Source organism: Schistocerca gregaria, chromosome X (assembly GCF_023897955.1).
Source record: "Schistocerca gregaria isolate iqSchGreg1 chromosome X, iqSchGreg1.2, whole genome shotgun sequence".
Lineage (NCBI taxonomy): Eukaryota > Metazoa > Arthropoda > Insecta > Orthoptera > Acrididae > Schistocerca > Schistocerca gregaria.
The window spans coordinates 643,885,089-643,904,002 of NC_064931.1; the positions used below are offsets into that span (position 1 = coordinate 643,885,089).

The following is an 18,914-nucleotide window of genomic DNA, read 5'->3' on the forward strand; positions in this document are numbered from 1 at the left end:
TTTCTGCAGAGTTTTGGAACAGAAACTATAATTCTGGACACGCAGTACTTTTTCTTTCTGTGAACTGTAAGTAGTAATATTGTGCCTGTCAGACATTAATCAAATTAGAATGAGAAATTGATGAGATTTTGTGGAATGGTATCTGCACTGCAATTCAGAGTCCAGTTAGTAAGAAAATATATTTTGCCTAAATTGTACATTTACAGGGTGTTTCAAAAATGACCGGTATATTTGAAACGGCAATAAAAACTAAATGAGCAGCGATAGAAATACACCGTTTGTTGCAATATGCTTGGGACAACAGTACATTTTCAGGCGGACAAACTTTCGAAATTACAGTAGTTACAATTTTCAACAACAGATGGCGCTGCTAGTGATGTGAAAGATATAGAAGACAACGCAGTCTGTGGGTGCGCCATTCTGTACGTCGTCTTTCTGGTGTAAGCGTGTGCTGTTCACAATGTGCAAGTGTGCTGTGGACAACATGGTTTATTCCTTAGATCAGAGGATTTTTCTGGTGTTGGGATTCCACCGCCTAGAATACAGTGTTGTTGCAACAAGACGAAGTTTTCAACGGAGGTTTAATGTGACCAAAGGACCGAAAAGCAATACAATAAAGGATTTGTTTGAAACATTTCAATGGACTGGGAACGTGACGGATGAACATGCTGGAAAGGTAGGGCGACCGCGTATAGCAACCACAGTGGGCAACGCGCAGCTAGTGCAACAGGTGATCCAACAGCAGCCTCGGGTTTCCATTCGCCGTGTTGCAGCTGCAGTCCAAATGACGCCAATGTTCAAGTATCGTCTCATGCGCCAGAGTTTACACCTCTATCCCTGCAAAATTCAAACGCGGCAACCCCTCAGCGCCGCTACCATTGCTGCACGAGAGGCATTCGCTAACGATATAGTGCACAGGATTGATGACGGCAATATGCATGTGGGTAGCATTTGGTTTACTGATGAAGCTTATTTTTACCTGGATGGCTTCATCAGTAAACAGAACTGGCGCATATGGGGAACCGAAAAGCCCCATGTTGCAGTCCCATCGTTCCTGCATCCTGGTCTGGGCCGCCATTTCTTCAAAAAGGAATCATTGGCCCATTTTTCAGATCTGAAACAATTACTGCATCACGCTATCTGGACATTCTTCATGAATTTGTGGCGATACAAACTGCCTTAGACGACACTGCGAACACCTCGTGGTTTATGCAAGATGGTGCCCGGCCACATCGCACGGCCGATGTCTTTAATTTCCTGAATGAATATTTCGATGATCATGTGATTGCTTTGGGCTATCCGAAACATACAGGAGGCGGCGTGGATTGGCCTCCCTATTCGCCAGACATCAACCCCTGTGACTTCTTTCTGTGGGGAAAAGACCAGGTGTACCGCCAGAATCCAGAAACAATTGAACAGCTGAAGCAGTACATCTCATCTGCATGTGAAGCCATTCTGCCAGACACGTTGTCAAAGGTTTTGGGTAATTTCATTCAGAGTCTACGCCATATTATTGCTACGCATGGTGGATATGTGGAAAATATCGTACTATAGAGTTTCCCAGACTGCAGCACCATCTGTTGTTGACAATTGTAACTACTGTAATTTCGAAAGTTTGTCTGCCTGAAAATGTACTGTTGTCCCAAGCATATTGCAACAAATGGTGTATTTCTATTGCCGCTTGTTTAGTTTTTATTGCCGTTTCAAATATACCGGTCATTTTTGAAACACCCTGTATAAAGGTAGAATGATACATGACTGACTCTTGGAATTGCTTCATTTAATTCAATGGGCAGTAATTACAGAGCATTTAGAGATTTCTTAGTGATAAAAGAATGTAAATTTCTACTTTTCAGATTAATAAGTTAGCATTTTCTCAGATTTTTGCTAAACGTAATTCAAATTTCTTTCTGATTTACTCATGTAAGGCTCTGAACCAAGGCCTGTCATGGTGTGACAAACTTCATGTGGACCAGGTGTGTGGGCTGCATGTTGGTCATGTATTGGCCTGCCTCATCAGGGGGAGGTACCCATTCCAGCACATTTCGTTTAGTACTGCTGCGTAACATCTTTTGGTCAGCACAACTCTCTTCAGCTCAGCAGAATGACTATTTATCTTCTGCTATTTGTTTTTGGTGTGAAGGATATTCACAGGCTAAAGGCTGTTTGCACAAAAGTAGGCAGTCTTGCAATCTATCATTACAAGCCTTTAAAAATGTATGGGAATTACAGAAGAGACGGGTGAGAATTCTCAATGTGTAGTATGCAGTCAAGTAAATGACAGATACTGCAAATGTGCTGTGAAATGATGTTATAGAAAGAATTTATAGATTTACTTCACAATGAAGAAGCAAAAATTACAGCAGTCAACAGATGAGACTCATTGTTCTGTACTTCAAGCAACACTTTGTGCTAATTTTGCAGGTATGCAGCATGAAAAGAAACTGGTCATATGAATAGTAAAAGTTCTGAAGTCTCATGCATTATTCCATTGCAACAGATTTTGATGGAACAGAACAAAGAGTATGGAGACTTTGTATATTACTGCAAAGTGCACTGGTTCAGTTAAGCAGCATATGTGGAACAATTTTTTATTTAAAACTCGCTGTTGTTGAATTTATGAAGGAAAAAGAATTGTAGGGCTGAAAATTGGAACATCTGGAACAGATTGCAGATCTCACATTTTAAGTGGACTTAAGTGCACACTGCCCACAGTAATAAATTTGAAGATGCAACTAATTTTTGATTTGGTGTGGATGCATTTAAAAAGGAAATCATGTTAAAGAAGAGACACCTCCTGGCAAACACATTCCAGTTCCCTAACCTAACTGCTATTAACATGAGGTCTGAAGAATTCAGTATGGCCTTGAAAGAATTACTAGGATAGATTCCTAAAAAATTTGAGGACATTGCCAATCTTACATATGTTTCTGAGACCATTTGCTGTTTCAGTTGAACATGTCCCTGTACATGTGAAGATGTAACTGATTGACCTGGAAAGTAATTCCCATTGTGAATTGTGAATTGTGAATTGTGTTTTATTCATCTCATGACGTACATTTGCAATCCATTTGGTTTGCGTACAGGAGACATGTCAAAAATTTATAAAACAATTACAATGATTTTTACATTAATTAATGATAGCACTATAATAAATAACAACACTATAAGGATATTTCTTGGAACATGTAACACATTGTACCCAGCTCAAATTTCCAGATTGTCCTGCATGAATTCATCCACTGAGTAATAACACTTCATTGTCAGTACCTCATATAGCTTTCTTTTAAGTGAACCTAAATTCATCTGCATCAACTTGTTCCCTTTTAATTTATTAAAAATTTTCATTCCCATGTATTGAGGTCCCTGGGCAAACAGTCTGAGGCGGTGGGTGGGGAGCATAAAATTTTCTTTGTTTCTGGTATCATGTGAATGGACAAAATGGTTTCCCTCAAATAAGTCGCGTCTGGAGTACAAAAATATAATAATCTCATATATGTATAAGGATGGCAGAGTTAATATTTTGAGTTTCCTAAATAATGGTCGACATGGTTCTTTGTGATTGGCAGTGCACATATTTCGTATGATTTTTTTCTGTATTTTTAGTATCCGCACTATGTTTGTCGAGTTACCCCAAAAAACAATACCATACCTAATAATGGATTCAAAGTAGCTTGTATATGCTACTTTCCACGTGTCAATGTCCATTGCAGTTGATAATATTTGCATTGCAAATGCAAAGCTGCTCAATTTGTTTGCAAGGTATTCAATGTGTGCCTGCCACCTCAAATTTTCATCTACTTTTAGACCTAAGAATTTGACTGAGTCAACTTCTTCTGTAACTTGGTTGTTGTGTACAATCTTAATTTGCTCACATTTTGACTGTTTGGTTTTTAACTGCATCACGTGAGTCTTAGATATGTTTAGATTCAGCCCATTTAGCTGAAACCAAGTTTCTAAGGTACTGAGGGTACTGATCACAGATTTGAGAATTTTTTCTGAATCCTGATCTTCAACTAAGACAGAAGTATCATCTGCGAACAGAACTGATGGGGAGCTGATATTTAATGGTAAGTCATTAACATAAAAGAGAAATAGGACTGGGCCTAATATGGAGCCTTGTGGAACACCCTGAGTAATTTTTTTCCAGTCAGAAAAATAATATGCGCCATTTGAAGAAATGCTAACTCTTTGCTTTCTGTTGGATAAGTAGGATTTAAGCCATTGTAGGGCACTGCCGCCAATGCCATACTTTTCAAGTTTGTAAACAAGCAATGCGTGGTTTACGGAATCGAATGCCTTTGTGAGGTCGCAGAAAATTCCTGCCACCTTATTTCTCTTGTCTAATGACGTACTTATTTTCTCAATGAAACTGTTAACTGCATCTACGGTGTTTTTCCCTTGCTGAAAACCAAATTGATTGTTTAGAATAACAGAATATTTTGCAATGAAGTTTTGGATTTGAGCAACAGCAAGTTTTTCAAATATTTTAGATAGGACTGGGAGAATTGAGATAGGACGATAATTTCCCATGATCTCTCTTGATCCCTTCTTGAAGAGTGGTTTGACTTCAGCATATTTCAGTACCTCTGGGAAACAGCCCTCTTCAAAACATTGATTTATTATCTGAGCTAGTGGGTTTGCAATTCTATTGTGTACCACTTTAATAACTTTGGTGGGTATTCTATCCCAACCTGCAGATTTTTTGTTTCTTAATGTTAAAATAGCATTTTCTACATCCTCAAAAGAAACTTTTGAGAATTTTGTAAAGTTTTCAGAGTTTTTGCCTAGGCCAAAGGGATTTACTTTGTTGTGATAATCTGCTACATCTACATCAGATTTTGCTACATTTATAAAGAATTCATTAAAGTACTCTGGTATTTGAGTTGGATTTACAACAGTTTTTCCTTCAATGTCAATTTTTGGAATTTCTTGGTTACAGGCTTTAACACCTAACTCAGATTTAATGACTGACCACACAGCCTTTGTCTTATTTTTATGATTTAAAATTAACCTGTTGTTTGCCAGTTGTTTTGCTGCCTTGACAACTCTTTTAAATATGGTTTTATAGAGTCTAACATATTTAATGAAATTTATATCTTTATTATATTTTAGTTCTCTGTGCAGTTGCCTTTTCCTTACACTGGAAATTTTTATGCCCTGGGTAATCCACTTTACTGTATTTGTTATCTTATTGCTGCAGAGTCTAGGTGGAAATGTTTCATTAAAGTCTGCAAGAAAACTATTTAGGAATTTCTCAAAGTTTTTATCACTTGAGTTACCATAATCAAAAGGCCATGTTTTATCTCTTAGCTTCTCACTAAATGTTAGCAAGTTTTCTTTGCTAAAGTTCCTGCTCATATGGGTTCTTGTATGTGAAATGTTTGTGTCTGTCTGTGGCAGCTCAATAAACAATACATAATGATCTGAAATACCTAGATCTACACAAAATTTATACACATCTTCATATACATAATTAGTTAGAACATTGTCAATGCATGTTGCTGATTGCCCATTGTCCCTGGTAGATTCAAAGAAATTCAATTTGAAACCATATTTCTTAACTAAGTCAGTGAACCTTGAAGCTTGGCTACTATTACATGTGATATCAATATTAAAATCAGCAGCTATTACAACTTTTTTCTTTGTTTCTCTACAAAGGTCTTCTAGCATAATTTGAAGCTTAGATAAGAATAGTTCTGTTGTTGATGTCCCTGGAATTCTGTATATTGAGATTATTATAACATTTGCTAGCGAGTCCACTATTTCTACACAACAGCTCTCGAACACACATTCTTCATTTAAATAATTAAAACAGTTTCTGGTGTCATAATTTATGTCATTGTGTAGAAGTATACATGAGCCTCCACGTAACTTGTTTCTTCTACAAAAGCTACTTGCTAATCTGAAGTTCCCTATTTTGTTCAGAATTTTAATTGTCCCCTCAGTCAACCAGTGTTCATTTAAACAAACAACTTTAATATTTGCATATTCTGACAGAATGATTTCCAATTCATCTATTTTGGAGCTTTTATTATTAGAAGCATCAGTGTTTAAGCCATTTATATTCCAGTGGATAACATACCTACTTTGACTATTTCTTACAGGCTTTAGCATATTTCTTGCCAGATAATGGTTTGGTTTTTTCTTTCTTAATGCTACACATGTTTTTTCACCCCCATCACTACTTATAAGTTTCCCTTATTTTTTATGATCTGGCAAGTATCTAAGAACATCTTACTGAATATTTTTGAGCCCAACCTGTTCAGATGTAGACCATCTTTGGCAAGACACTTTGCACTTAGAAATTTGTTGGGATCAATAAAAACGACTCCTAGCTTATTGCACTGTTCTTTAATATCGCCGTTTATTCGCTGCACATAGCTGTCACTCACCGATCTCCTGTACACAATGCCACTTATTATTATTCTGGAATTCGGGTACAGTCTTCTGGCCGTTCGGATGAGGTTCCTTGTGTGGTTTACAATTTCTTCCTCACTGTTGGTTCGAAGCGAATTTGTTCCCACATGGATAAAAACACCTTTTGGATTTCTGCTATGCTTATTTCCTGCGTTCTCTCTTGAGTTTAAGACGTTGTTTAGGTGTGTATGCAATTGATGCGTCCTGATTCCAGGCCGAACGTCAATTTCGGAGTTTGGTACGATTATGTTTTTCAAAAATGAGTCACCTATAATAAAAAATTCACTTTCTGTCTTATTATAATGCTTCTTTCTGTCTTTTTTGTACGTTACGCTGGTCCACTTATATTTATTTGGTACGCCATTTTAATGACAAATTCTTTTATGCCAAAACTGTCCAGGATGTCTACATTGCATTCCTCAGGTAGGGTTTGCACATCTCCATAATGAGGTTGCAAAAGTGCTACAATATTTTGATTGATATATTCGTATAAAAGATCTTTTCTCAATAGTGGAAACTAAATAAGTCCAACTGCATGGCAGCATGAGTGCAAAAATTTGTGAAACTGTCTGCATCAGTCCATATTCCAACAGTTTCTACCAGATAAAAATTATTTTATGACTTAAATGTTCCAAAAAAAGTTAAATAAGACTGAAAATTTCTTTTTTCCCTTATCTAAATTGTTGAGAAATGTGAATATAATACCCAGTAACATGCAGTGTAACTACAGTGCCACTTAAACGTGGTGCATTTGCAGTTTCCCCCTCTTCCTCCTTCAAGTCCTCAGACAGCATGGCATGGCAGTGGGGAAATGCACAGCAAGCCTAAGCACTATGGCATTCCTGTTGGGGCATGGTTCATAAACTGAATTCTTTGCCACCCCTGTTCTAAATGTATTTACTGATATTAAATTGTGTGGAGATAGTTTAATTATTATGAGATGGTCTACTTATTTACTAAAATTTATTGTAATATCAGGTATTATCAACAAATTTAACAAAACATTTAAATACAGAAAAGTATAATTCACCAGGTTATTAAAATAAGCTTTAAGTTTGATCTAGGGAAAGGGGATGCAAAGTGTAACAAAAAGTTATTTTCTTAAATTTTGAAAAACATATTTTTGAAGATGTTTTTCTTTATGTATTTTTCTTTAAGGATCCCTTAATATACATTTAAAGCTCACAAACTGAGAGCACCTTTGAAATTGGTGTATTTATTGAGACTATTAAGTATGAAAGTAAACTGTTGCAGTGTGCTCTAGTACAAAGCAGAGATTACAGTGATTAGTTCCTACTGAATAACAGTGTAAAAAGCATGAGAAACTATATGCATGTTAGCATTACTTGTATTATTCAATTACTTCAAAACACAAGCTTAAGTTAAGACAAAATTAATATTTAGACTCTTTGACAGTAATTTCAGGTTTTTCCTCAATATTCAATGAAAATTAGAACTTTTTAGGTTGACATCAAATTTGAGGAATCCATGCTGCATTTTGGTTTTCCCCATGCCATGCCACCTTTTGGTTTTCCTCATGGAAACAACTTTTGTTAAAATCATTACTACACTTTCTTCTGACACCTATGTTGTATCAGTTACATAACAGTGTGCAAATACATTTGGATTTTTGGCTTCCCTGTGGAGAAATGTTACTTCTTTGTCACCATAATCAACCTCATTCATGGTAACTTTACCAATATGGTGAACTGGTATCATCCAAGTGAAACCTAGTGAAATGTAACTTTTTTGAACATTCGGCATGATAATTTCTTCATTGTTCTGATTTTGACCTTTAATATCTTCATTGTCTGAGTAATCTAAAGGCCCATATGTTTTGTGTTCCTATATTCCAGGCAAGACATATTCTTGTGAGTACAGATTTCTCTTGTTGATTTTAGTGTTCTTTTCCTGTTTGTTTCTCTGCTGTCTTGAATGATCAACCACTTTCTTAACTGAGTCATCTGTTGCAACACAACTCATTCCCCTCTTTCCACTCTTGTAGTTTGCTCATCATTGTCAGCAACTCCTAGAACAGGAGTTGCACTATCACATGTCTGTAACAGTTTTGCACAGTACCTCACATTAAATGGTTACACTACACCCAATAGAGAAGCTTCGTATAAATCTGTAAATTTCAAAAAGTGGAAAACATTATGAATTTTTTTGCAGTGTATTATGGTACACTAGTATATGTCTATGGCCATAACACTCAGAATTACAGAAATTGCTTGTGACTACAAACAATAAAGAGAATATTATGATAAAAATTTACTTCACATATCTGAAAACGCATTTCTTTCACTTCACACCAAAGATGAATTTTTATTTCTTCCAAAGTATATTGTCCAAACAAACAAAGATGATGGTAAAATTACTACAAAAACAATATTACAAAAGAGTGAGAATTGGCAATGCAGTTATTTCTGCTACTGGCTTACCATCTGAGCTGTGAAGAGAACAGATGCAAGGAGCTGCACATTTTTGTGGAATCTTGTCCCAAAGTACTGCAAAAGTAATGCAATTACATAAGAAATATAAAGATGCTGGAAAGTTTAATAAATCTAGTTTATTCATGAAAGTTTACTTTATGGTATTACTTAAAGCTAATATGTATACTTATATTTTGTGTATGAAGTGAATATGAGATAGTAATATCTCATATTCACTTCATACACAAAATATAAGTATACATATTAGCTTTTGTGCTTACCTCATAAGCTGACGTACATTTAATTCTGTGGTAAAATGGAATAAAAATGTAGCACACTGCTGGAATACTGAGTAGCATGGCAATTCCAAACAACCACAGCTGTGGGCCAAAAAGGTACACTTCTGCTGGTTGCCCCATTAATGTTATTGAGGACAGAAAGCTGTAGCAAGAAAATGACTAGTATCACATAGCATATCTATTAGACAAATGATTAGTCAAAATAACATTTTTTATGTACAAGAAAGAATTTCAACAAAAATACACTAGGGATTAAGAGCTTCTGACAATTGGAGTTACACTTCTGTGAGGGAGGAGGCCAAGCTATTATTTATTCATTGCTGTAATAGAAGCTGTATCTTATTAGAAATATATAATCCTTGCATATTGCTGTTTGGATGACCATTTTGAAAATCTGCATGTAAAGAATTGTATTCTGATATTATCTACTGCTTTGACACTATTGAATCCATTAAAAAAACTTATTTTTCAGCATAAGGAACTATGATACAATGAGATTCTTTTTGTTAATACAAGTGCTTTTTATCCTGATGTTCATATCTAACAATTCATCCACTTTCTTTGGTCATAAAATTGGCATATCTCCTGCAGTTGGAAATCATGCTAATCATTACATATCTTGAAAAATATTGGTAATTTTATATTAATCACACAAACTTCAATGCAACTAATAGTTGCTGAGTGTGAAAGAGAAAAAATATTGTTAAGGATCTGATCATTCATCCAAGAAATATAGCAAGCAGAAAGACAACACATTCCACTTTAGAAATTACAAAGATTATTCTAAATAACAACATGCCAGTCTTGCTGCAGCTGCATATGCCATTATGCAGTAGTGGCACTGTTTTCCAGAATGTCATTAATGTGACACAGCTGTACTGTAGAAATATATTGTGATGTTCGTAGCACAGAATCAAACCTTCGGTGTCAGAAATTAGTATCAGCAAATTGTAATCAGCATTTCTTAAAATATATGGGTAGCTGCATTGCAGCAAGAAATCACTGACATATGATTATAATGTTTCTGTATAGTTAACAGACATCAGAAATGATTAGGATTCACATTTGCTGTCTCATGTGCTCCATTATTTAATTGTAATTGATCAAAGAGAAAACATTTGTTGGTTTTTTTCATTTCAGCAGAGGTAGCCAAGAGTTCAGCTCATGAATCATGCTGAGCCTTGCTATAGATTTCCACTATCGCCACACCATTCTGTTTGCACTTGGAGGGGAGAGGGGGGGGATACCACAAACATACTGCATTTAAATGGCAGTGCAGTCACACTGCATATGACTTCGTAATAAGTTTCACATTTGTCAGCAATATACAGCGGAAAAAAAGTAAATTTTCAGTAGTATTTAATTACCTTTGGTGTGTTGAAAATACAAGATAATTTTTATCTAGTACAAACTATGTACACATTGACAGATGAAAACGGTTTCACAGATTTTCACACTCAAGTTGCAAGTCAATCAGTTACATCTGCACATGCACAGGGGTGCTTTCAACTGAAATGGCAAACAGTTTCAAAAACAGCCTGAAAATAGATGTAAGATTGACACTGTCCCCAAAACATTTAGGAAACTATCGTTGTAATTATTTCACGCCCATAATGGTTTCTCAAAACCTTACCTGTCCTTTAATGGCACTGAGGTTAGGGAACTGAACTATGTGTGTCAGAATGTGTTCCGTCTATAATAGTATTTTCTTTTTAAATGCATCTGCAACAGATCAGAAAGAAGTTGTTTCTCATCATGCAGTGTTTTACTGTGGGCAGTGTGCCCTCAAGTCAGCATAAAGTACTGTGTCTACAATCAATTCCAGATATTCTAATTTTTGTTGCTGCCCTCATTTTTCCTTCATAAAGTCGACAATAGTGAGTTTCAAATTAAAAAAAAAATGTTCCCCGCATGTCCTTGACCTACCCAATATACTTTTGACTAATATATAAAGTCTCCATACTCTTTGTTCAGTTCCATTGAAAGCTGTTGCAACACAAATGGAAGGCTCACATTAGTGAACCAGGTAGTGGAACTTTGTAGTGAACTACATAAAACCAGGGACCCTATCATCCTACATTACAATCAACAGGATTTTTCTATGTACAAGAAGCAACATGATAGTGTGGAATTAAACAAAACCAGCCACTGAAAAGTAGTAACCAACTCATCACCAGCAGTCTGTCCAACACTATCACTAATTAAAAGCAAAAGGGATGGAAGAGCTGATAGTCCAAGTGACAATTTTTTATGGGATCAGTGCAACAAGAAACATGGCAACACTCTGGTCAATCTGTAAGTAATGTGTGCACAGACATAGCCTATAAGAAGGAGCCTGTCAGTAAATCAAGTACATATCCTTACGTTTTGAGAGCCATTTATTTAAACCCCAAACACTGTAACTTAAAATCTATTATGAATGATGAATATGTATATTCCACCAAAACATCAGGAGACTTAGAGATAAAGTGGAGCTTTTGGCTCTCAATATAAATGAAAATTACTCCCTGGCCCAAGCGCATTTACTGTGTTTCACAGAACACCTTGTAAAGTCTACCTTGTTGATGCTTCAGTTGGAGGGTTATGTCCTAGCTGATGGTTACTGTAGAGAAAATAGAGAGGAAGGTGGTACTGCAATGTACCTCAAAGTGGGTATAGCTCATAAATCACTTAAGTATGTATTGTGAAGATTTTCATTTTGAAGACTGTAGATATTAAATTTTTGCTGATAATATGTCAGTTATAGTAGTGACAATATATAGGGCCCCTGCAGGGAAAATTTGTGTTTCCTTGAAACAGCTTGAACCCAAGCACAAAACCAACAGTGACTATCATGACTATGACACAAGATCAAAACACAACTTGCATGTGGATGGAAAAAACTTGAGCCTAGTACAAAAAAAGTGTACACTACTCAAGCAAAATGGTGTTTAATGCACTTCCTACGTACATAAGAAATCTTACTAGTGTAATACCACATTTAAAAGTAAATTAAAAGAATATCTTGTGGAACACTCTTTTTACTCTGTTGCTGAGTTCTTTGGCATAAACACTCTTATACTGTAAAGGAGAAAATATAAAAATGCAGTAAAAAAAGCAGGCAAAATGGAATACAAACGTCTCAAAACTGAGATCAACAGGAAGTGCAAAATGGCTAAGCAGACATGGCTAGAGGACATATGTAAGGATGTAGAGGCTGATCTCACTGGGGGTAAGATAGATACTGCCTACAGGAAAATTAAAGAGACCTTTGGAGAAAAGAGAACCACTTGTACGAATATCAAGAGCTCAGATGGAAACCTAGTTCTAAACAAAGAAGGGAAAGTAGAAAAGTGGAAGGAGTATATAGAGGGTCTATACAAGGGCGATGTACTTGAGGACAATATTATGGAAATGGAAGAGGATGTAGATGAAGATGAAATGGGAGATATGATTCTGCGTGAAGAGTTTGACAGAGCACTGAAAGACATGAGTCAAAACAAGGCCCCGGGAGTAGACAACATTCCCTTAGAACTACTGACGGCCTTGGGAGAGCCAGTCCTAACAAAACTCTACCATCTGGTGAGCAAGATGTATGAGACAGGTGAAATACCCTCAGACTTCAAGAAGAATGTAATAATTCCAATCCCAAAGAAAGCAGGTTTTGACAGATGTGAAAATTATTGAACTGTCAGTTTAATAAGTCACGGATGCAAAATACTAACATGAATTCTTTACAGACGAATGGAAAAACTAGTAGAAGCCGACCTCGGGGAAGATCACGTGAGGCAATACTGATCCTACGACTTATCTTAGAAGCTAGATTAAGGAAAGGCAAACCTACATTTCTAGCATTTGTAGACCTAGAGAAAGCTTTTGACAATGTTGACTGGAATACTCTCTTCCAAATTCTGAAGGTGGCAGGGGTAAAATACAGGGAGCGAAAGGCTATTTACAATTTGTACAGAAACCAGATAGCAGTTACAAGAGTTGAGGGACATCAATGGGAAGCAGTGGTTGGGAAGGGAGTGAGACAGGGTTGTAGCCTCTCGCTGATGTTATTCAATCTGTATATTGAGCAAGCAGTGAAGGAAACAAAAGAAAAATTCAGAGTAGGAATTAAAATCCATGGAGAAGAAATAAAAACTTTGAGGTTTGCCGATGACATTGTAATTCTGTCAGAGACAACAAAGGACTTCGAAGAGCAGTTGAACAGAATGGATAGTGTCTTGAAGGGAGGATATAAGATGAACATCAACAAAAGCAAAACGAGGATAATGGAATGTAGTCGAATTAAGTCGGGTGATGCTGAGGGAATTAGATTAGAAAATGAGACACTTAAAGTAGTAAAGGAGTTTTACTATTTGGGGAGCAAAATAACTGATGATGGTCGAAGTAGAGAGGATATGAAATGTGGACTGGCAATGGAAAGGAAAGCTTTTCTGTAGAAGAGAAATTTGTTAACATCGAGTATAGATTTCAGTATCAGGAAGTCGTTTCTGAAAGTATTTGTATGGAGTGTAGCCACGGATGGAAGTGAAACATGGACAATTAATAGTTTAGACAAGAAGAGAATAGAAGCTTTCGAAATGTGGTGCTACAGAAGAATGCTGAAGACTAGATGGGTAGATCACATAACTAATGAGGATGTATTGAATAGGATTGGGGAAAAGAGAAGTTTGTGGCACAACTTGACAAGAAGAAGGGATCGGTTGGTAGGACATGTTCTGAGACAACAAGGGATCACCAACTTAGAATTGGAGGGCAGCATGGAGGGTAAAAATCGTAGAGGGAGACCAAGAGATGAATACACCAAGCAGATTCAGAAAGATGTAGGTTGCAGTAGGTACTGGGAGGTGAAGAAGCTTGCACAGGATAGAGTAGCATGGAGAGCTGCATCAAACCAGTCTCAGGACTGAAGACTACAACAACAACAACAACTGTAAGTCAGATATGGCACATCGACTTGTAATATTTGCTGTTGCCACTTTGTAACTGAACATGATGACCTATATCAGAATAACAATGTACTACACTTCTAGAAAAGTTATAACTTAATATGGAATAATTGTAATTCATTATTGTATTGTTTCATACCTGTGTTTCACTTTAGGAAGTGTCTAAGCTTGTAATTGTTAACATATGTTGTTCCTTTACACATACTGCAATTTGTGTTTATTAGCACCTATAAATAGGCTACTGTTCTCATGTATAAATATGACTCGTTCCACATTTATACAATTCTCTTGTATACTGGATCTATGGGACATGAATAAATAAATAAATAAAATCAAATAGGCAACGGAATGATGTGTGCAACTTCAGAAATTTTACCATTCATATCACCAATTTCTTCACATGCTACCTGCTTGCAATGTCAGCACAAAGTGTTTCTTGATGTACAGAACAATGAATCCCATCTGCTTATATTTTAATTTTTTGCACTTTTACTGCTGACAAAATCTTTAAACTCTCTTTGTACGGTATTGTAATATTGTTTCACAGCAAACTTGCAGAACCTGTGACTTATATGACTGCATAATATATACTGAGAATTCTCATCCCTCTCTCCTCTCACTCCGATTAATTTCGAAAGGCTTATGATGATAGATTGCTACACTGCCTCTTTTTGTACAAACTACCACTGGACATGTGAGTGTCCCTTATACCATAATCATATAGAGAAGGGTAAACAGCAGTGACACATCAGTTTTTCTGAACTGAACAGACAATGGTTAGCTACTGCATGTTATCAGATATAGAATTCTTCTAATTTTAACTAATGTGCTTCTGAATGGACCAAGGTCCAATTAGTATCAAAAATAGCTTGAATTACAGACAACTGAACTCCTTAGTCGTTTACCCAGAATGGACTAATCTAAGTAATGCACTCATTTGAGACATCAGGCCATACTGTATCCATCACATTTGTAATTCTACCAGTTATGGTTCAAATGGCTCTGAGCACTATGGGACTTAACATCTATGGTCATCAGTCCCCTAGAACTTAGAACTACTTAAACCTAACTAACCTAAGAACAGCACACAACACCCAGCCATCACGAGGCAGAGAAAATCCCTGGCCCCGCCGGGAATCGAACCCGGGAACCCGGGCGTGTGAAGCGAGAACGCTACCGCACGACCACGAGATGTGGGCTACCAGTTATGGCTTGTTACTTAATAGATGGCTATTGCTGAAATAATGATCATTATTGGAATAACTATAATACTTATCTACCTACAAAATTACTAGTTTCAAAGTGCTTATTTAGTTTCTCCCAGTGATCTCCGGGGACCTATGGCTGACTTTTATCCCCTCCCCCCATGGGCTGCTCCAGCTGTGGCTGGCAGAACCTGATGGAGCACCATGACTGCAGCAACATGGATGTAGGCACTGCATCTGTCCTGGTCATGAGCTCATTGTGTTTGCTGGGTATCTTCTTAATTAGACCCAGTGCTGATTTGCAAACCTTGCTGGGATTATTGCTGCAGTCCTGGTTGATGAGATTGTGTTTGATTCATTTTTTTAATGGCCTGTCTAATGATGCTCTCCCAGTATGTGCTAAATTCTTGATACATTTGTATTCCATCACATGAGTCTCATACAAACAGTACGCTATGACTGCTACTCATATTCTTGGCAGTGGTGAAGCATATGGTTTGCCACAGCCTTTATACCATGCTCCAGCAAGCTATTGTGAAAAACTTTTTGCACAGTAAAAAATCGCCGGCCACAGTGGCCGAGCGGTTGTAGGTGCTTCAGTCCGGAACCGTGCGACTGCTATGGTCACAGGTTCAAATCCTGCCTTGGGCATGGATGTGTGTGATGTTCTTAGGTTAGTTAGGTTTAAGTAGTTCTAAGTTCTAGGGGACTGATGACCTCAGATGTTAAGTCCCATAGTGCTCAGAGCCATTTGAACCAAATGAACAAAAAAATCACTGAGTGAAAACCAACTTCTGCTCATCCAATAAAACACAGGAATTACTGGGTAGCATGAGCTGTGATCCCATTTTATGGAAGACTGGGTTGTACTAGACTCTATGTGGATGTGGCAAAATATATATTGAGCAAACAGTGCACAACATCAAAGATTGCTGCAGAGAACACCAGCAGCACATTTGACTGATGTATTCTAAAAGGTCAACAGTTTCAGTGCACTGTTTGTCAGAATTCACAAGATCGAATACAAATGCACAAAGATTTTAGCACAAATATCAAAATACTGGAACAGCATCATCAGGGAGGACTCTGACATACACACTGCAACTGTGGCTATAGTCTCAGCAAATCTTGGAAACCAGTTCTAGTTCTAATTAAGAAGACACTGAGCAAACACAACGAGCTGGCTGTCAAGTCTGATGGAGTGCCTACATCGAAGCTGATGCACTATGTGTGCCAAATCACCAGGCACTGCTGGCCACAGGAGGGTACTTTGGGCTGGACGCATGCGTTCATTCAGTTGGAAAGGTTGTCATAAAGCTGCTGATCCTCTTCTGAGGCAAACCAGCTCACATCTGTTGTAACTTGGCCTTGATATCCTGGCTGTTGGCACTGGTATGCTGTTGATGACCTTCAACCATAAATATAATAGACTACCCCTGACGTCATTTTCGTGGCTCCAACATCTCTGGGTGAAAGTCACGTGAATGTTGGCAAAACATGGTTGTTTCGTGTTGCGCTTATGGCTGTACTCAGCGTTTTGTCAGGGGAAATGGCATTACATTTCACGTGTGTTTCTATGATAGTGCAGATGCGTTTATTGAAATCTGCTGAAATGACTTTTATATGTTTTTTTTTTTTTTTACTTGAAACAGAGTATCACGTAAATTAAAGTGTTGAAAGTGATGCCTGTAAAGTCAGACTCATATTACATTTTGGAAAGTATCTGTGATAATTCGGTTACAGAAATAAGTATAACTGTTTCTCGTCCCTACTCATAGGTTTCCTAAGAATGAAAACCGAAGGTAGCTTTGGATACAGGCCCTGAAACGGAAAAACTTTAAGCCATCTCCACATACGCGCCTTTTTGTATATACAAGTGAGATTAAAATAAAGTAAGAGCACCTATAGTCGACACATTAAGAGAATGTTTTTCTACCTTCTAATACTATTAAATAAATGTAGACCCCAAAATTAGTTTCTGAAACTTCAAAGTCTCACCTTTCATCTAAAATATCATTTTTTTAAACTGATAGTTTAAACTTTTGTAAAAATAGGAACTGAACCTTTGAAGTGCTTCTAAAATTGATACTCTAAAATGGACCTGCTCCTAAAGTCGAAAATTTTGGCACCTATAGTTGACATAATTCCCATATCCCATTTTCTTTTATAAGTGACTAGAGCTCGAAATACGGCGAATCCAATATTTACAGTTTTGACACGAGTCCACTCTTACTGTTTAAAAGAATTTTAACGACATTTTACTTTAATTGATAGTTTATAGTAATTTCATCCCACTGCCCACCAGAGGGGCGTTCGATCTATTTGTTAGTTTTTATAAATGGTAATGTGAACAAATCCAGGTCAAATGTAGTTCTGACATAATCTTTCGCAAATGAAAAAGTAATTTTTGTTGGAAGCGTTTGACAGTCAATTGAGAAATGTGGGTTAAATTCGATACAAGCATAGGATGGCAGACCGCTGATTTGAAATCACGCCACGTTTTGCCAAGTCACGTGGTTTATGTTGGAGCCACACCAGCACTATAGCTTCTGTACAGCAAGGCCAGTCTACTAGTATCTACGGTCGAAGTTGATGACCAAAGCTGTTCCTACATATATTCTAAAAACTTGTAAAACATCCCCCCTCCTTTTTATTTCTGGTTTGTGAAATCTTTTTAAAATCATTCATGAGAATTGCCAACAATTTCTCTATTAACTTACCAGTCGACATTGTGTTACTTCAATGTCGTAGCATAACATCTATAATTTTGAAAAATATATAATTTATTTTGTTACTTTAATAAATACCTTTTACTTTGATAATAACTGCAAAGATTGTCTATTTGTAATAAACATTGAAGATTTACTACCCAAGAGCCAAGCCGAACACAATGATATGATCAGTAGTCAAAACGGTGCATTATCTCCTTCGTGACGCCCCAAAGACTGTGCCGGACTTCTTGAACCATATGCATGAACGACATATGACGATTGTGCACAACCCAAAATATCAAAAATATTTTTATAATTTCCTGGGGAGTCTGTTACGAGATCCTCCATGCAATTGGAACAATCCGGGTATGAGAAGCTGATGTTAAACACGATGAACAGGCATACAGTGACCATGGCGTAACAGTTATCTGCTCCATTTCTGTGAGACAGCGTGCCCAGAGGCAGAAGCTCCAAAGCGGATCGCTCTTATACTCACCCACCATGTCGAAGTTTCTTTTTTTCTCTTTTCCTTACAACACGTATCATTTCCTTAGTGAAGAGCGCCCAGTGGATGATTTGACAAAAAAGTATTCGCTAAAAAATATAAAAAAAAGTCGTTAACGTCACTGCCTTTGATGCATAAGCGTCCGGGTTCGATTCCAGGTACATCTTCACATTTTTTCTGAGGTGTGGAGATCTGGTAAATTGTACACTCAGCACTTGTGAGATCAAGTGAGAAGCTGCTTGTATAAAGAAGCAAAGGCACCATTAGGATTCATCTACAAGCAGTAACAGCTGGAGGGGTTGGCGACATGCTGATCATATTTCCCTTGATCACAATCATTCCGCGTACTGCCTTGTAGGCAACAGTCATACCAGGACTAACGACGAATCTGTGAGACGTGGTTAT

General features: G+C 37.1%; 1 protein-coding gene across 3 annotated transcripts in view; it reads right to left on the reverse strand.

Annotated features, from left to right (window-relative positions):
* Positions 1-18,914, reverse strand: part of LOC126299138 (sodium-coupled monocarboxylate transporter 1-like) — a 332,547-nt gene that overhangs the window by 79,050 nt on the left and 234,583 nt on the right. For all 3 annotated transcript variants that reach the window (XM_049990900.1, XM_049990901.1, XM_049990899.1), the window contains exons 3-4: positions 9,134-9,293; positions 8,862-8,927 (exon numbers count right to left, since the gene is read on the reverse strand). In XM_049990900.1, coding sequence (XP_049846857.1) covers positions 8,862-8,927; positions 9,134-9,293 — 226 coding nt within the window. The remainder of the gene's footprint in view (positions 1-8,861; positions 8,928-9,133; positions 9,294-18,914) is intronic.